The 19,357-nt window shown below is 52.7% G+C and overlaps 1 protein-coding gene across 3 annotated transcripts; it reads left to right on the forward strand.

Annotated features, from left to right (window-relative positions):
• HNRNPL (heterogeneous nuclear ribonucleoprotein L) lies at nt 1–16,630 on the forward strand. 3 transcript variants are annotated; one of them, XM_010380942.2, is made up of 13 exons: nt 1–70; nt 4,940–5,058; nt 5,994–6,231; nt 6,352–6,437; nt 8,642–8,738; nt 8,827–8,899; nt 12,168–12,239; nt 12,351–12,631; nt 14,014–14,135; nt 14,427–14,628; nt 15,358–15,415; nt 15,532–15,627; nt 16,232–16,630. In XM_010380942.2, exons 3-13 carry the CDS (start codon nt 6,007–6,009, stop codon nt 16,288–16,290), a joined length of 1,371 nt encoding a protein of 456 aa, XP_010379244.1. In that variant the 5' UTR covers nt 1–70; nt 4,940–5,058; nt 5,994–6,006; the 3' UTR covers nt 16,291–16,630. The 3 variants fall into 3 exon arrangements, with proteins under 3 accessions (XP_010379244.1, XP_010379243.1, XP_010379242.1); XM_010380941.2 differs by lacking the exon at nt 1–70 and adding an exon at nt 2,396–2,667; XM_010380940.2 differs by lacking the exon at nt 1–70 and adding an exon at nt 2,401–2,667 and having other exon boundaries at nt 12,168–12,631.
• Nucleotides 16,631–19,357: the final 2,727 nt, after the last annotated feature.

The raw sequence follows: 19,357 nt of genomic DNA on the forward strand, positions 1-19,357 counted from the left end.
CCTCTCCCAAAACTTCCCAGTGTCTGCTCTTTTCGATCCGGGACGGCCGGTCAGGCTCGCCGCCGAGCTGGTAGGGGCTGGGGGCTAGGGGTGCGGGAGGGTGACCGGGGCACTGGCGGGCGGCGCCGCGCGCGGCCGGGGGCCGGGGTCCGAGCTGCGGGGTGGGGGCGGGGCGGCGGCCAGGAGCGCGGGGGGTGCGGGTCACCAGGCCAGTCGGGCGGCCTGGAACGTGCGGCGCAGGGGACACCGTACCGCCGCGCTCCGGCCGTGCGCGCCGGCGCTAGGGGCGTCCGGGCCGGGCGCGGGGGCGGGGAGGGGAGGGGCCCCCTGTGTCCCCCTCCCCCCACCGCATTCCTCTGACGTTGGGACCGAGCGACCCCGCCCTTCGTCGCGACCGGCCCCGCCTCCTCCCGTCACGCGGATCACGTGCTTCAGACGCTGCCCCGCCTCCGTCTCTGTTCAGTCGGCGTGTTCGGATCTTCCCGGCGTCCGGGGTAGCTGACCGACGTCCCCAGCAGGGCCCCTTCCCCCAACTTTATTTCCCCTCACCGGCAGAGCCACCAGGCCTGTCCCCCTCTTATATTGCCATAGACCCCATTTTTTCTTAGATTGGGTCTCGCTCCGTCGCCCAGGCTGAAGTGCAGGGGCGCGATCACGGCTCACTGCAACCTGGAACTCCGGGGCTCAAGCGAGCCTCCCGCCTCGGCCTCCCCAAGTGCTGGGATTACAGGTGTGAGCCACCACACACAGCCTCCATTTCAAACTTAGTTTCCACCCGGACCTCAACTCGAGCCCCCATCAGCCGAGCGGAAAGGTCCTGGAGCGTCCCCCGCATTTCTCACGACGCTAGCTTCGCTTTTATTTTTTCCCCCCTTTGGCGACATCGTCACTTGCCAATAGCTTCGATAAGGTGTTCCCCCCGCCAACCTGGCGCGGGCAGCCCCATAATGTTATGTGCCGTAGGACGGGATCCAGTGTTAATCCCCGTTTGACCCCTCCGCCTGCGCGTGATAACTGGGGCGCTCGTCTTCCCCACCCCCAGGCTTCGCCAGTTGGGTTTCGTTGGAGTCTGGAGATACCCTCCGACATTCTCTCGGGGCAGTGCGGGTGGTCTTACCCCGCCCTTGAGGAAGAAAGGTCTGACGCAAGCACAGATCACAAGAACGCCTCCCCTCTGCAGGGGGCTTGCACTGGGCGCTTGGTAGGTGGCCACCCTCTCCAAGGTCGCGGCCAGGGCCTCCTGTGGTTCTCAGAGGAGTGGAGCTGTCAGATAAAAACCACTGGCCCGAGTTACGGCTGGGGGTCTGGGATGGCAGGGGCCTGTGAATTTAGATGGCACGGACTAGATGACTTGGCCCTTAACTCCTGCAGGAGGGGTAGTAGAGGGACTCTCCCAGGTGGAAGGGACTGCACGGGCACAGATCGAGAGTGCTCGGAAGAGCCTTCTCCCAAGGGAAACCGAAAGGGGTTGCGGCTGAATTTAGAACTGGATAGGGTCCGAAGACAGTCGGCAGCAGCGAGTGGTTTTATACTGAGGAAAAGGCTCAGATTTGGGATTTGAAGAATTCCTCCTAGAGGTAGAGAGGAACAGGGTATAGTGATGGCGACAGAGATACCCTGGGAGTTCCTGTCAATCTTGGTCTAGCCTTCCGGCGCACACACAGCGGTCGCTACGTAAATACTCCGAGTATTCCAGGCCGTCACTCTCTTGAGGGGTGGCCCCGCCTCTGGGCGGTGCCTGAAAACATATTTGCGCATGCCTTCTCACCTTGGCTGGTTTCGTAGACCGCACCAAAGAGGGCCTACCCTGGGGTGGGGCTCCCCATTTTATCCAATCAGAGCGTATCAGTAGTCCTACCATCTGGTGAGAGGGTGCCCTCCACTCTCCATTGACCAATCAGTGGAGACGCAGAAGAATGGGCATCTGTAGTAACCACTGGAGAGAGAGACCAAAAAAGGGCGGGGCTTCCTTGTCTCCTTGCGAAGTGGCGCGGGAAGGTAGTCTTTGTGACTGGGTACTGACGGATTAGCGAAGAGACCAATGAAAGTGGGAGGGAGGCGGGGATTCTTGGGAGGTTTAGAGCGCCGCTCCTATCAGGTGCTTTTAGGGAGGCCAGCCGCGCCAGAAATCCGACCTATGAAATTGGATTTTATTTTAAGGCGGCGGGGTCGACGGAATGATTGGCAGAAAGCGATCACCTATAAAGAGTGTCTCGGACAAACAAGGGCGGGCCCTCCTGCAGAACGGCGTGGGCAATGTCCAATAAGCGCGCAAGGCGTGTGGAGGCCTACCCTCCCCCCGCGGCGGGACCAGTGGCTCCCCCTATCGGGTGGGGGCGGCGGGTGACGGGCGTGTCCCTCCCCCAATGAGAGGCGGGGGGAGGCGGGTTCTGCGCCGCCATGTCGCGGAGGCTGCTGCCCCGGGCGGAGAAGCGGCGTCGGCGGCTGGAGCAGAGGCAGCAGCCGGACGAGCAGCGGAGGCGGTCGGGAGCGATGGTGAAGATGGCGGCGGCGGGCGGCGGAGGCGGCGGTGGCCGCTACTACGGCGGCGGCAGTGAGGGCGGCCGGGCTCCTAAGCGGCTCAAGACTGACAACGCCGGCGACCAGCACGGAGGCGGCGGCGGTGGCGGTGGAGGAGCCGGGGCGGCGGGCGGCGGCGGCGGCGGGGTGAGGCCAGAGCCCTAGGAGCCGGGAAGGCCGGGAAGTGCGGGACAATTTCCCAGCTTGAGGGCATTTTATTTTTTGAGGGGGCTTCTGCGCACGCGCTCAGGCCATCGCGCCGTTGACGGTGTGGGGGAGGGGACGGCCGTTGGGCAAACGGCGGGGTTTGCGCGAGGACAGGCGCCTGCGCGTGCGCGCGGTCCGGAGCGGGGTGGGGGGGGAGCGCAGAGGAAGTAGCTCGTGAGGCGAGCGGCCCAGGGCGCAGGCGCCGCGGGCTGGCGTGTGGGGGCCGGGCACGAGGCCCGGCCGGTTTTTTTCCCCTTTATCATTTTCTTCCCTGGCCCCATGCGCAGGCGCAGTTCTCCCGCCCAGCCTCGTGGGCGGTTGAGGGAGCGCCTCGTGAGCGGGAACGGGGGGGTGGCCTTGTCCACTGGAGTGGGAAATTAACGTCCGATGGCAGCTTAATCTCTGAGGCCCAGCCTTTCTATACAGCAATGAATGTGTTTAGTCTAGATACTAGAACAAAGTATCTCCCTCATTTTTGTAGGCATTGAAAATGGGAAGAGAAAGATTTGTTAAATGCACTTTTAGCCTTTTAGGAGTTGAGCGAAGCTTTGAAACTATCACGAGTTTGCTTACAGTTTCCGGGGATTCATTGGGTACCGAGGATTTGATAAACGAAACTGTTCCCTGGCCGTGCTGGGATTTCGATCCCTTGTAATCACTCCCTCCGAAAACACCAGTCGTTGCTTTTGGAGTAGGGCCCAGTCCCCACTCCTTCCAAGATCTTGAAGTTTTCCAGTGCAGCCCATTTGCAGGGTTTTCTGGGATTTTGGGGTTATGAGTTGCTAGCGTTTTAATCTTCGTCAGGCCTTGTCCCACACGTTTTAAAGACATCTTAATTGAAAGTCCTTAACGCTCCTCCGTGAGGTTGGGAGAGATACTGGGATTCCCGATTTACAGAGGAGGAAATTGGCTAGGAGAGAGATAAGGTGAATTACCGTAGGTGGCACAGCTAGTGAGGGGCAGGGCTGCAGTTAGAACTCCCATTTGTGGCAGCTGCTAACCTGGAGGGAGTGCCTCCCCCTGTGGTTCGGGTGGTACATTCCTGAAATAGAATCCAATTCTATTCCACGCTCTTCTGCCCAGTGATTCTCAGACAGGGGACTGGTCCCAGAGCCCAGGAGAGGTGAAAGAGTTAATTTTCCTCCTGATGACCAGAGGCTTTTGTCTGTGGATGGGTGGGTGTAAGATACTTCTAGGAAGGAGCAGTCTTGGTTCTTAATGGTATGGATTGGAGTTTCTGGTCTTTCTAAAAGACCTTCCGTCTGAGCGTGGGGGCTCATGCCTGTAATCCCATCACTTGGGAGGCTGAGGCAGGCAGATCACCGGAGGTCAGGAATTCAAGAACAGCCTGGCCAACATGGCAAAACACGATCTCTACTAAAAATTCAAAAAAATTAGCCGAGTGTGGTGGCGGGGGCCTGTAATTCCAGCTACTCGGGAGGCTGAGGCAGGAGAATCACTTGAACCTGAGAGTTGGAGGTTGCAGTAGACCAAGATCATGCCATAGCACTCCATCCTGGGTGACAGAGTGAGACTCCATCTCAAAAAATAAATAAGAGACTTTTCTTGTCCTGTTTTTCCTAAGTCTGACCTAGGCAGTAATTGCCAAAGCAGATTTTGGTGGGAGGGTGATTCAAGACTAGAAGGGGTCAAGACTGGCTTGGCTGCCCCAGTTTCTGTGGCACGTGTTGTTTTTTGCCCTGACTGAACCTAGGTGTGAGTGGTGGCCAACAGGTGTACTTAGCTAGGTGATGGTGGCTGAGCCAGTGAAAGGGTAAGGAATTTGGGGCACATGCAAAGGGGATGTCGTCATTCAAACTGTAGCAGATAGCTTTTAGAGCCCTTCCTCCCAGTGTGTCTCCTCCAGCTACTCTTTTCCCATGTTTCTTTGGTCAAGTGGACCAGTGGGAAGAGGGGGGTCCCTGGAAGAACGTAATATTTGGGACTTGTGTGGTCCTCCCTCCATCTGCCTTCCTCAGAAGCTACAGCAAGAGCCAGAGGGCAAGTGACCACCCACTCAGGACCACTCTTCTGCTGACCCAGAATCCTTTTGGGCTGATTGACTTCAGTTGCTGCCCTTTGTCTGTTCTGTGCATCCTTCCTGGATGACATCCAACTGTCTTATCTGACTGGGTCTGCAACAGCACAAAGGCCAGTGCGCTGTCATCTTGTACAGCAAGAAAAGAATTCTTGTTTTTGCTTCCTTTCTCAGGAGAACTACGATGACCCGCACAAAACCCCTGCCTCCCCAGTTGTCCACATCAGGGGCCTGATTGATGGTGTGGTGGAAGCTGACCTTGTGGAGGCCTTGCAGGAGTTTGGACCCATCAGGTACTGGGCTTGGAGGCCAGGAGTTGGGCTTCCAAAGTTGACTTCTTCGTGCCCTTGTGTGTCCACGATTTCTGGTTGGAAGTAGTGATTTCGTTGCCATACTGGTCTAGGTTCTGTGGCCCCTCTGCTTTTGGCTGGACCATTGTACTTTTTGTCAGATTACAGCAAGTTCCATGATCGTTTTTCTTCCTTCCTTTTTCCTTTGCCTTGTAGTTTCTAGTTTTTAAGTTTTTTTGTTTTTTTTTTTTTAAGTTTCTTTTTTTAAGACAGAGCAAGGTCTCACTCTATGGCCCAGGCTGGAGTATAGTGGCGCAGTCTTACCCAGGCTCAGGCAATCCTTCTGCCTCAGCCTTCTGAGTAGCTGGGACTACAGGCATGCGCCGCCATGCCTGGCTAATTTTTATATTTTTTTGTAGAGGCAAGGTTTTGCCATGTTGGCCAGGCTGGTCTCAAACTCCTGGGCCCAAGCAATCTGCCCACTTAGCCCTCCCAAGTTTTAGGGTTAGTGGCATGAGCCGCTGCTCCTGGCCAGTGTTCTTTCATTCAGCAAATAGTTACTGAATATTTGGTGCATGCTATATACTGCAGATACAGTAGTGAGCTGTATCTGGATTCCTTCTCTTAGAAAGTTGCTCTCCTAGAGTGATTTACACTGTTGAGAGCGTAAGCTCAAGAAGCCATCCTATGGGTGGCATCTGTTAGTCTGGTGAGGAGAGGTCAGGAAGGCTTCCCAGAGGAGGTCTAGCTCAGCTAGCCCTCTTTGGCCTTTGGTACTACTTGTGTCGTGGGGTGTTCAGGTCGGGGAACCATGACCATGATAGGGCTACAGAGCAGTCCAGAGGCCGTGGAGGAGTCAGTTCTCAAAAAAATCAAGTGATACCCTTCTCCTGTCTTCATTTTCCTGAGAGGATTGAAACCTGTGTTCTCTCTGCCAGCTATGTGGTGGTAATGCCTAAAAAGAGACAAGCACTGGTGGAGTTTGAAGATGTGTTGGGGGCTTGCAACGCAGTAAACTACGCAGCCGACAACCAAATATACATTGCCGGTCACCCAGCTTTTGTCAACTACTCTACCAGCCAGAAGATCTCCCGCCCCGGGGACTCGGATGACTCCCGGAGCGTGAACAGTGTGCTTCTCTTTACCATCCTGAACCCCATTTATTCGATCACCACGGTGCGTGCCAGCAGGCATTTCTTGTGAGGTCTCCCTTCTTCCTTTTCTCTCCTCATTCCCTCCCCTAAGCCAGACTGACCTGGCAGTGCCTCTTCATCTTGCCTGTGTTTGCTTTTGCAGGATGTTCTTTACACTATCTGTAATCCTTGTGGCCCCGTCCAGAGAATTGTCATTTTCAGGAAGAATGGAGTTCAGGCGATGGTGGAATATCCTTTGCTTGGAAAACAGGTGTTCCTTAGGGTAGGGACTCTTGCAGGGCTTGACAGTGGTCATTCTTTGAGCCAGCATGTGTCTACTGACCTTGGGAGTGGCTGCCATGTGCCAGATGCCTTCACAGAGCCCAGTGACTGAGTGGGGAGGCTGTTAAAGAACGAGGCATATTGTGTGGACGTGCAGATCTTAGGGGAGAGAGCGTGTGTTAGGCGATACAAAGGAATTTATTTTTGTTTTCTTTTTATTATTTATTTACATTTTGAGATGGAGTTCAGCCCTTGTTGCCGAGGCTGGAGTGCAGTGGCGCGACCTTGGCTCACTGCAACCTCTGCCTCCCGGGTTCAGGCAGTTCTCCTGCCTCAGCCTCCCTAGTAGGATCATAGGCGCCCACCATCATGCCCAGCTAGTTTTTTGTATTTTTGGTAGAGATGTGGTTTCATGTTGGCCAGGCTGGTTTTGAACTCCTGACCCCAGGCAATCCACCCACCTCAGCCTCCCAAAGTGGTGGGATTATAGGCGTGAGCCAGCGTGCCTGGCTAGGAATTTATTTTTAAACATGTTTATTCTAAGCCATATACGAGTGACCAAGGTCTGGGGAGCATATTCTCAAGAGGTCCTGAGAAGATGTACCCTTGGGAAAAGAAATTTATTTAAAAGGGGATGTGGGGCTGGGTGTAGTGGCTCATACTTGCAATCCCAGCACTTTCAGAGACCGAGGCGGGCGGATCACCTGAGGTCAGGAGTTTGAGACCAGCCTGGCCAACATGGTGAAACCCTGTCTCTAGTAATACAAAATTGTTGTTGTTGTTGTTGTTGTTTTTGTTTTTGTTTTTTTGAGACGGAGTCTGGCTCTGTCGCCCAGGCTGGAGTGCAGTGGCCGGATCTCAGCTCACTGCAAGCTCCGCCTTCCAGGTTCACGCCATTCTCCTGCCTCCGCCTCCCAAGTAGCTGGGACTACAGGCGCCCGCCTCGTTGCCCGGCTAGTTTTTTGTATTCTTTAGTAGAGACGGGGTTTCACCGTATTAGCCAGGATGGTCTCGATCTCCTGACCTTGTGATCCGCCCGTCTCGGCCTCCCAAAGTGCTGGGATCAGGCTTGAGCCACCGCGCCCGGCCTGTTGTTGTTGTTGAGACGGAGTCTCGCTCTGTCGCCCAGGCTGGAGTGCGGTGGCCGGATCTCAGCTCACTGCAAGCTCCGCCTCCCGGGTTTATGCCGTTCTCCTGCCTCAGCCTCCCAAGTAGCTGGGACTACAGGCGCCCGCCACCTCGCCCGGCTAGTTTTTTGTATTTTTTTAGTATAGACGGGGTTTCACTGTGTTAGCCAGGATGGTCTCGATCTCCTGACCTCGTGATCCACTCGTCTCGGCCTCCCAAAGTGCTGGGATTACAGGCTTGAGCCACTGTGCCCGGCTTAATAATACAAAAATTAATCAGGCATGGTGGTGAATGCCTGTAATCCCAGCTACTCTGGAGGCTGAGGCAAGAGAATCGCTTGGGCCTGGAAGGCGGAGATTACAGTGAGCCAAGACTGTACCACTGCGCTCCATCCTGGGCAACACAGCGAGACTCCGTCTCTGTGCCAGAAAAAAAAAAAAGGCGGGGCATTTGTGAAGGTTTCTGAGGAGGTGATGTCCTATTTCTATGAGCAAATAGGAGCTGATACTCAAGATGAAAGAAACAGCCTCTGCAAAGGTTGTAAAGTCAGAAGGAGCTTGTTTTGAATGGAGAAACTGAAAGATCTGAGGATCGCAGAGTAGCTGGCAAGCCGACGGGTTTGGAAGAAGTTTTTAGGGCATCCTAGACAGTGATGTGATGCTTGGGGCAGAGGCAGGAAAAAGCCACTGATGGACTTTCAGGGCAGAGCTGTAGTTGGGTTGTTGTTACAGATTTAGTCGAAGGGCCAGAGGGCTGAGATGGAGAAGGTGGTGTGGCAGAAGAGGTTGCTAGTAGTAGCTGTGGGTGGGGGTGCAGATTATGAGAGAACTCTGGCCAGTAACTACTCACCCAGGGCAGCATTGAGTCCATCAACACCATTTTGGTCTCTCAACCTGAGGCTAGTGACTGGGCAGTGAGCTAATCCCAAAGCCTCCACCTGTACCACAGTCTTGGGATACCACGTTGTCCTTATCCCTCTCTGGGGTAACCTGAAGCCCTTCTCCAAGATCTCCTGTGATGAGACTTTCCTTAACTTGACTCACATTTGACTCTGTTCAAAGTGCCCAGCGGGCCAAGGCCTCTCTCAATGGGGCTGATATCTATTCTGGCTGTTGCACTCTGAAGATCGAATATGCAAAGGTACGTCTGGGAGGTGACTGACTGCCCCTCATCAGCTTCCAGGTGAGCTGGGGCATGGCTGACCTCAAGCCTTGTCTTGTCCTTGCAGCCTACACGCTTGAATGTGTTCAAGAATGATCAGGATACTTGGGACTACACAAACCCCAATCTCAGTGGACAAGGTAATCTTGATGGCCACTTTGTTCTAAACACACCTGCCTTGCCTTCACTCGACTAGTGCACTTCATAGGCCTGGGCTCAGGGTTATGTAATGCCATTGGGCTCCCCATGGACATGGGAGGGCCTTGGGGTTAGCTCTTGGACATCCTAATGGGATAGGGGGCGTGAGAGGCCTCCTTTGGTCTTCACTGCTGCTTGGGGCCTTCCGATGCTGCCCAGAATACAGAGGCAAGGCAGAAGCCTGGACGGGTGGGGAGCAGGGCCTCACTGAGGATGAGGCACGGGGGTGGCCTTAGAAATCAGCAGTGGCTCCTTTGAGAGTCTGGTTAGGGTCACTGACTCCACTCTTGTTGGGCCAGGAATTGTCCTCTTGTTCTGCGTTGTTGAGAGGGTCTGATTTGGGGGAGTGACAGTGTGGGGGGGCAATGAGATCTCCCGGGCTCTTGCAGCGAGCCTTTGAGCAAGCTGACCCTGTGGAGGTGAGACACTCTGGATTGGACCAGGGCGGACATGCCTCACATCATTTGTAGAGGGGACGCAACATCTCTGCAGGTGGCCCAAATGGACAACCCCCTTCCTAGTGTCTGTCAAGAATGGTTTGCCTTTGGTAGCAGGGAGAGGTGGAGGATTGCCTATGAGAAACAGCGGCAGCCCCCCAACAAGACATCCATCTCTGTGTCTGTCTTGGTCTGATACGTCGGACCAGGCCATGGGCTGAGGGAGGAGGCTCGATGCTGACATCGCACAGGCCCTGAGAGGCCAAAGCCCCCCATTCATAGGCAGGCCTGTCTTGCTCGCCCTTGCATCTGGGAAGCAGTGGGCAGGGTGGGCTAGACTCTCCCCAGGATCCTCACAGTGGGCCCTGTGGGCCTGGCTGCTCCCTCCAAAGGTCAGAGGCAAATTGGTGACCAAGTGAATGTACCAGAGCGGGCAATGGCATTACATGACTGCTAACAGAAACATGGCAACAACCATTTCTTCTCCAAGGAACATAAATAGAAGATGTGCAGACCGGCAGGGGCTAGTGGCAGGGGGCTGGCTGTGCATTGGTTTTGATGCCTCTCAGCTTTGGCAGCCCCAAGGCTGGGGCCCAAAAAAAAGCAAGGGCTGATGAGGTGACCTGGAGTGAGGGCGGTGCTTCGCCACCCCTCAGGAACCATACTTCAGCGGCTCTGCCTCTGCACATTGCTCACCAACACACAGGGTAGAAAACCACTAGCTCTTCCTGGAGAGAACAGAACATGCAGCCTCCACCACGTCCCCAGAAACAGCTGCAGACTTGAGCTCACTACATCAAGAACACCACACCGCGCTCCAAGGAACAGCTACAAGCACAGAGACAGAGGCATACAGAGACAAAGAGAGAAAGAGACGCAACATGGCAGCAGACACTGCTTTTTTTATTAAACATTAAAAAAGTCAAAATCCAAGCAAACTTGAACCCGAGAATGTACACAGAAGTAGGAAACACAGAGAACAGAGCTGTCCCAGCCAGCCAGCGAGCGGTGCTCTTTTCGGAGAACGTTTCATAGACGGAAGTAGATTCCATGGGCCTCCAAGACAATAGGATCCTCTCTCCATTCCTCGCCATATGGGTTTTGTTTTTTAAGTCCTTTGGTTTGGGGAGGGCCTTCTTTTTTTTCTGTTTTGATATTTTTATTTTTTCTGCAGTCACCGGCTGCCAACATAATCTGCACCAACTGGAGATCAGAAACAAAAAAAAATTTAACCACAACAAAAAAAAATCAAAAAAACCAAAACAGACCTAAAACCAGACAGCCAAACAGCTCAGAGGCACACAGTTACCTGCTGCCGGGTAACCAGGTGCGCTCCCAAGGCCAAAAGCGCGAGCGTAGTGGGGCCACTGGCACACCTCATACCAGGAGACACGCACACGGAGCGCTACACAGCCAGAAGCACCGCACCACCGCACTGCAGCACATATGTGAGGAGGTGACAACACGGAGGGACACTACCCACTTCATACACCTTTATTTCCACTTTTCTGATATCTTCTGAGGACAGAACATCTGTGAGCCATTTTTGATTTAATCAAAATACTGACTTTTAAAACAATTCTTTAAAAAAATTGTAGCGGATGTGTACCGTGACTTGTATTTATGACTGTAAAACCATGTGATGCAGGGTCGCAGTGTATGTTTGATGGGACGCCATCTTTCAGAACTGTGCTAACTCACTGTTGAAGCGTCCAATGGTAAGAGAAAATACAGATTTGTTTTTTGTGACAAATGGACATTGTACTCTGTACTTCTGCTGTAAGTAGTCCTTTTCCATCTTTGTAATGACTGGTAACAAAACCCAGGCCGGGTGGCAGGAAAGGGCAGTGGTTTCGAGCCCTGGGTTTTGGAGTCAGCCAGACCTGGGTTCAAATCTGGTTCAGTCACTGACTTGCTTTGTGACTTTGGGCCAAGCGTCTTTTAACTGCTCAGTTAAAAGTTAACGACTCAGTCTTCTTATCTGTAAAATGGGGCTGAAATATCAGAACCTACCTCATAGGGTTGTTGTGAGGAATCTGAGAAGCTGTGATGTCTGTAAAGCGCTTAGCCCAGTGCCTGCCACTTAAGCGCTAAGTTAACGGCAGTGATTACAAACTGCTGGGGTCGGGTGGATCTGCGCCATTGTTGGGTGTGGGAATGTCGATACCTTGTACATGATTGTTTCTTTGAACTGATTCTGCCATTGCCCTGCTTGTCAGCTCCTACAGTCAGTCCCTCTTGGGCTGGCGGGACTGGGAGGGAAGGGGACTGGGATTCAGAAAGAAGGGATCTACAGAGACAGTCTGGAGCTCCTAAAACCTTGGGGGCTTTGGGGGGCAAGCTTGCTTGCTTCCCTCCTGGGTTATTTTTCTGTTCTTAATCTACTCTCCCTTCATTGGGAGTCAGTTTAGAAAGCTGCTTTTGGCCCTCCATAATACATCAGCTTCTGTAGCAGCTGCAGGTTCCCCAGAGGGCCTGGGAGCTAGGCTTTCTCCCAGGGCCAGGGCAGCTGAGAGCACAGAACCTGGCCTTGTCCTTCACAGAACAAGACCAACCCTTTGGTGTGAGCGGGGGAAGGAGTGGGCACCAGCTTTTGAGGCTTGGGCTTCATGCCCGCCATAGGTCACATCACAAAAGGAGGCCCCGCAGCCCTTGAGGAAGGGAGGCTTGCAGTTTGCAGGAGCTGGGGGACTCACATCAGCCTATGCAGTCAGGAGGGAGGGAGAGACCCCAATTTCTGAGTGAGACTCCTAACTGTTTTCTCTGTCCACAGGTGACCCTGGCAGCAACCCCAACAAACGCCAGAGGCAGCCCCCTCTCCTGGGAGATCACCCCGCAGAATATGGTGAGGGCAGGGGGTTCCCCTCCGTGGACTCCCGTGGCTCATGTGCCCCTGCCCGCCGCCCGCCGTGCAAATTCTCACCCGTCCTCCCTCTCTTTCCTTCCCACCCCCCAGGAGGGCCCCACGGTGGGTACCACAGCCATTACCATGATGAGGGCTACGGGCCCCCCCCACCTCACTACGAAGGGAGAAGGATGGGTCCACCAGTGGGGGGTCACCGTCGGGGCCCAAGTCGCTACGGCCCCCAGTATGGGCATCCCCCACCCCCTCCCCCACCACCCGAGTATGGCCCTCACGCCGACAGCCCTGTGCTCATGGTCTATGGCTTGGATCAATCTAAGATGAACTGTGATCGAGTCTTCAATGTCTTCTGCTTGTATGGCAATGTGGAGAAGGTGAGCTGCTGCTAGGCCCGCTGGGTTCCTCACTGAGCCTTATGTCTTGCCAGTCAGCACAGGGGGAAGAACCAGGGGGAGCCTGGTGTGGCGCTGGGCGGGCAGGCCCGGAGTGAGTGACTCAGTGAGCCCAGGCAGCCTGCTTGCAGATGGGCTTTGTTTGGTCCTCACTGCATGTGGGTGTTTTGTTTTTGAATTACGAATGTTTAAAAGAAATGACTTTATGACATAAAAGTACTAATACTTACCAGTACATCAGTATAGATTTATAAAACATAAAAATGAACCCATTATAGTGAAACACTATCGTTTAAGGATTTTCTCCTGAAAACTTGAAGACCTGGCAACACTAGGCTTTCTTTCTGCCTTCCCATGGGATAGTTGACTGGGGCTGGTGGTGACTTAAGTGTCTACCTGAAACCATGTGACGTTTTCCTTACATTAAACCCATCTGGTGTAATCCCAGCACTTTGGGAGGCGGAGACGGGCGGATCACGAGGTCAGGAGATCGAGACCATCCTGGCTAACACGGTGAAACCCCGTCTCTACTAAAAAATACAAAAAACTAGCCGGGCGACGTGGCGGCGCCTGTAGTCCCAGCTACTCGGGAGGCTGAGACAGGAGAATGGCGTGAACCCGGGAGGCGGAGCTTGCAGTGAGCTGAGATCCGGCCACAGCACTCCAGCCTGGGTGACAGAGCGAGACTCCGTCTCAAAAAAAAAAAAAAAAAAAAACCCATCTGGGTCTTGGGAGCCTTTGTGTAGTTCCTGACTTGGCTCGTTACTTAGAGTAGTTCATAACACAGGTGAAGTGTTGTTAGTTACCAGGTACTGTTAAAGGTGCTTTACATGTAGTGACCTGTGTAATTTCTCACATTAATCCTTAATGAGATGGATGGGGGAAGTGGAGGACGGAGGGCTCAAATAACCCACCTGGGTTCACATAGCCTTAGTGAAGCAGGACTCAGAGTCAGACCGCCTGGCTCCAGAGCCGGCACTGCTCCATTGTAACCTAGCTGAAGGAGTATTTGATCTTGTGACCGTAGACACAGCCATCCATAGATCACACATGTCTGTGTAACAGGCAAAATGGTGAAAATGGCTGATTTGATTTCTCATTCCTGCACAGTTTTCTGCCGTGCTTCACTAAATGACTTACTGTTGGGTTATGTCCCACAGTTAAAAACATGACCCAGGCTCTGCTTCTCACCTTGGGTTGAGTACTTGGTGTGGGCCAGGCATGTTTTTCTAGTGGCCCCGATTCACTGTAAGGACATGGGAGCCCAGAGCCAGAGCAGGGGTTGTTATTACTAACTTGGGAGGGGTAGGAGAGGGGATCCTGGCAGCTGGACGGAGGTGCTGACTGCAGCTACTCTCCCCAAGGTGAAATTCATGAAAAGCAAGCCAGGGGCCGCCATGGTGGAGATGGCTGATGGCTACGCTGTGGACCGGGCCATTACCCACCTCAACAACAACTTCATGTTTGGTCAGAAGCTGAATGTCTGGTAGGTGCTCAGGCTAGGGAGGGTGGCAGAGGTACAGGGGAGAGAAAAGGAGGGGAACAGGGCCCAGCAGAGGAGCACAGTGAGGCCAAGGTGTTTATTCACACAGAAATGGGGTGTGGCAGGTGTGTTCCCAGATGTTTCTCTGACACCACAGGAGAAAGTGGGTCAGCCTTGCCTCAGCTGTAGAGCAATGCCCCAAGGCACACAGGGCAAGCTGAGCCTCTGGAGGCCACAGGGGAAAGCTTGGGGGACAACTTTGGGTATGACAAAGGCTCCCCTTCCCTCTTGCAGTGTCTCCAAGCAGCCAGCCATCATGCCCGGTCAGTCATACGGGTTGGAAGATGGGTCTTGCAGTTACAAAGACTTCAGTGAGTCCCGGAACAATCGGTTCTCCACCCCAGAGCAGGCAGCCAAGAACCGCATCCAGCACCCCAGCAATGTGCTGCACTTCTTCAACGCCCCGCTGGAGGTGACCGAGGAGAACTTCTTTGAGGTGTGTGCTGTGGAACTACACAGGCAGTTGGGTCCTCACAACGGCTGCCTGAGTAGGCCGTTCATTTCAGTTTTTTCTGCAACTAGCTCCTATTTGCAGAGTTGTTGAACTCCTGTGCTGCCTGGCCCTGGGTTGAGTGCTAGGGACACAGCAGCAGCCAGGACAGATACAGATCCCTGCTCTAAAACTGGAAAGGGTGAGAATGGCACCAAGTTCCTAGCAATACCATTTGCCGCGTTCCTTCCTTGCATTTTTGGCAAGCAGAGCAACTGCTCATTTGCTGGGAAAGCTGCTTCCTAGGCCCAGTGATGAGGGCCCAGTTTCACAAGAACTGCATTGGCGGAGCCTTGGGGTGCCATCACCCTGATACCATCAGAAGGTGGGGCCTTGTAAAGCTTAGTCGGGCAACTGAGGCAGCAGGAAGGGAGGAGGAACTCAAGTGGATCTGGCTGTGGTCTGAAATGTTGGCCTTGTGTTCAGCAAATAGCCCGGTGCTGATACCCAGATAGCTGTTGAAGATGGGAGACCAAAAAAAAAAAAAGCAGCCTCTCAGTCTCAGGCAACTTAATAATTAAAGAGCATTGTTGCTGGGATGGCTTTAGGGTGTGTGATAAAATCTACAAGCCTTTTCTCTTGAAAACTTCAAATACTGAGTCATGCAGGGCCTGATCTGCTTGAATGCTGTGTGACTGCCCTTTTGTTCCAGAGTTCATTTACTATCTTTCGCAGATCTGCGATGAGCTGGGAGTGAAGCGGCCATCTTCTGTGAAAGTATTCTCAGGCAAAAGTGAGTCGAGTGCACCCATATCCTTCCCCTAGTTACTTGGTGGTTGGTGGGCAGCTGCCTAGTTTTCCTATTGGGTCAGTCTAAAACCATTGCTTTTCCCCTTGCTTTGCAATCAGGTGAGCGCAGCTCCTCTGGACTGCTGGAGTGGGAATCTAAGAGCGATGCCCTGGAGACTCTGGGCTTCCTGAACCATTACCAGATGAAAAACCCAAGTGAGTATCTGTGAGTCCTGCAGGCATCAACCTGATGACCTAATGGGTTCGCTGGCTTCAGGCCAGGCATGTCTTTCCTGCCCTTAAGATAGGACCCCGGGGATCTTCTTACTGCTGGTGACACGGGCAGGTGGGACCTGCTCACCTGGAGAGCAACCTGTGCTCCTCATGGGAGAGAGCCAGCCTGACTACCTGCTGCCACTCTGCCAGCTTGGGAGTTGCTCAAACTTGTCCTCCAGGGAGGTGGCATTCTCTCTTTGCATCAGAGACTGGCTTAGGTAGGACAGCCACTCTGTTACCTAGGAAAGAGGCAACACTATCCAGCAGGTAAAACTTGCCCACCCAGTTGCTGGGAGAGGCCCACTGCCTTGGGCTGGCAAAGGAGATAGGAATGGAATTCTCTATGGGAATGAGGGAAGAGAAGGAGAAATGCTGTGCATAATTGATAATAATTGGCTCATCTTGAAGCCTCACTTTGGGCAGTCACTTCCTAGACCCCTGCAGTTGACCAGCAGAAAATGGGAGATGGGTGCAAAATTGAGGGGACCTGGGTTTGGGGAGCCTCTAAAGATGGGACCCAACCAAACTTCTCTCTCCTTTTCAGATGGTCCATACCCTTACACTCTGAAGTTGTGTTTCTCCACCGCTCAGCACGCCTCTTAATTAGGTGCCTAGGAAGACTCCCATCTGAGCAGGAAGGCATTTCTCTTTCCTTTATGCCATTTTTTTGTTTTTGTAATTTGCAAAAGATCTTGTATTCCTTTTTTTGTTTTGTTTTTTTTTTAATGCTAGGTTCGTAGAGGCTTAACCTTAATGGAAACGCTGGAAGTCTGCAGGGGGAGGGAGAGGGGAACTGATATCTCCCAAGATTAACCTTCACTTTTAAAAAATTACTGTACATGTGATTTTTTTTTTTTTTTTTTTTCCTGTTCATTCATTTGTGCTGCCCATGTACTCTTGGCACACACATTTCAATAAAATTGTTTGGAAAATAAACACAGCACTTGCTGGGATTCCAGGATGTCTGCTTTCCTCCCTGTCTATCCTGAAGAGACATGAGCAGGCATGGGCACAGTCACAGGCCCTCTGGAGGCAGAGACCTGAGAGGAATAGGGTGGGCTGCAGACTGAGAATGGTGCTAGCAATTGAGTCTTTGAGGAAAATCCAGCAGGCTTCGTGGCATTCTTACTGGGCCCTGCCCAGGCAAGCTGTCGGGCACAGTGGGTCATCATGCCTATAATCACAGCACTTTGGGGAGGCCAAGGTGAGGCAGATAATTTGAGCTCAGGAGGTGAAGACCAGCCAGGGTAGCATGGTGAAACCTTGTCACTACAAAAAAAGTTGAGGTGGGTTTTGCAGAACACCTGTAGTCCCAGCTACTCAGGAGGCTGAGGCAGGTGGGTCAGTTGAGCCTGGGAGATTAACACTGCAATGATCACACCACTGCACTCCAACCTGGGTGACAGAGCGAGACGCTATCTCAGAAAGTTTCCAGCCTTGCCATCATGGTGAAACCCTGTCTACTAAAAACACAAAAATTAGCCGGGCATGGTGGCACGTGCCTGTAGTCCTAGCTACCTGGCAGGCTGAGGTGGATCACCCCACGGCGTCACTGCACCCCAGCCTGGGCAACAGGTTGTCAAAAAAAAACCCCAAAACCTTGGTGTTCTGTATCATTTCAGAGTGACTTGTCTTTGCCCTTACAGTATCATTGTGTGGGTGTGTCATGATTTACTCAACGTGGTCCCAAAGGGTAATTTCCAGGTCTATTTTTGCTATTGTAAACAGCACTGTAACACATATCTTTACACAAATATCTTGGTCCACTTCACTGATACTGATCAGGAGGTAAATTCCTGCCAGTGGAATTGCTGAGTGGCCCATGCCTGTAATCCCAGCACTTTGGGAAGCCAAGGTGCAGACCACTTAAGGCCAGGAGTTTGAGACCAGCCTGGGCAACATGGCAAAACCCTGTCTACAAAAAATACAAAAGTGTGCTGGGCGCGGTGGCGCAAGCGCCTGTAATCCCAGCACTTTAGGGGCTGAGGTAGGTGGATCACCTAAGGTCGGGAGTTCGAGACCAGCGTGACCAACATGGTGAAACCCTGTCTCTGCTAAAAGAATAAAAATCAGCTGGGCATGGTGGCCCGGTCCTGTAGTCCCAGCTACTCAGGAGGCTGAGGCAGGAGAATTGCTGAAACCTGGGAGGCAGAGGTTGCAGTAACCTGCGATTGTGCCATTGTACTCCAGCCTGGGCGATGAAAGTGAAACTCCATCCCAATAAAAGAAAAAAAAAAATGTGGGCATGGTGGCACGCACTGTTCCTATAGTCCAAGCTACTCATAGGGACTAAGGCAGGAGGATCGCTTGAGCTGTGATGGCACAACTACACTCCATCCTGGGCGAAAGGGCCAGACCATGTCTCAAAACATAAAAGATCTATATAATTGCAACATATAGTAGATAACTTCCCACTTGTATAGATGCAAACCTGTTAAGATGCCGTGCAGTGGGGGGTACCACCTGGAAGGATCCTGGTTGAAGGATTTTGACTGCTACTGGAGGGAAGAGGTGACTTGCAGAGGAGCAGTTCACAAACCTTGAAGTTTATGCATGTGTGCTTGAGAATAACCCACATTGGGAATTTACTGTGAATAAAATTTTCTTTTTTGAGATGGAGTCTTGCTCTGTCACCCAGGCTGGAGTGCAATGGCACAATCTCGGCTCACTGCAACCTCTGCCTCCCAGGCTCAAGTGGTTCTCCTGTCTCAGCCTCCCAAGTAGTTGGGATTTTTTTTTCCCCCAGAAAGTCTTGCTCTGTCGTCCAGGCTGGAGTGCACTGGCATGATCTTAGCTCACTGCAAACTCTGCCTCCCAGTTCAAGCAATTCTCCTGCCTCAGCCTCCCAAGTAGCTGGGATTACAGGCACGTGCCACCATGCCTGGCTGACTTTTGTATTTTTAGTAGAGGGGGTTTCACTATATTGGCCAGACTGGTCTCGAACTCCTCAGATCCACCGGCCTAGGCCTCCCAAAGTGCTAGGATACAGGCGTGAGCCACTGCGCCTGGCCTTACATTGTTAACATTTAATGACGTCACAAAAGCGTCATTTAGCAGATAAACAAGTTTTGCTTCACTATGGAAGTTTCAAACAATCTCTAGACAAGGAAAAACTACAGTCATCTTGCAGCCATAAATAAAATCAAGTAGGGTTTATTGTTTTTAAGCCAGTCAAGGTGATAAAAAGTGAATTTTAGGCCGGGCGCGGTGGCTCAAGCCTGTAATTCCTGCACTTTGGGAGGGCAAGACGGGTGGATCACGAGGTCAGGAGATCGAGACCATCCTGGCTAACGCGGTAAAACCCCGTCTCTACTAGTAAAGTACAAAAAACTAGCCGGGCAAGGTGGCGGGCACCTATAGTCCCAGCTACTCGGGAGGCTGAGGCAGGAGAATGGTGTAAACCCGGGAGGCCGAGCTTGCAGTGAGCTGAGATCCGGCCACTGCACCCCAGCCTGGGCGACAGAGCGAGACTCTGTCTCAAAAAAAAAACAAGTGAATTTTACCAGTTTCTCTCCTAGCATCCAATTTCATTATATACATATGCCATATTCTGTGCATGTCCAGCTATACTTTTTTTTTTTTTTTTTTTTTTTTTGAGACAGAGTCACTCTCTCACCCAGGCTGAAGTGCTGGAACGCAGTGGCATGAGGTTGGCTCACTGCAACCTCTG

Source organism: Rhinopithecus roxellana, chromosome 12, assembly GCF_007565055.1.
Source record: "Rhinopithecus roxellana isolate Shanxi Qingling chromosome 12, ASM756505v1, whole genome shotgun sequence".
NCBI lineage: Eukaryota > Metazoa > Chordata > Mammalia > Primates > Cercopithecidae > Rhinopithecus > Rhinopithecus roxellana.

Bases quoted from the DNA above. Each gene is read 5' to 3' on its own strand.
- HNRNPL (XM_010380940.2), top strand. From the start codon at position 2,401: ATGTCGCGGAGGCTGCTGCCCCGGGCGGAGAAGCGGCGTCGGCGGCTG. The intron at 8,900-12,167 runs GTAATCTTGATG...CTCTGTCCACAG, and splicing joins CCCCAATCTCAGTGGACAAG to GTGACCCTGGCAGCAACCCC. The intron at 14,136-14,426 runs GTAGGTGCTCAG...TCCCTCTTGCAG, and splicing joins GGTCAGAAGCTGAATGTCTG to TGTCTCCAAGCAGCCAGCCA.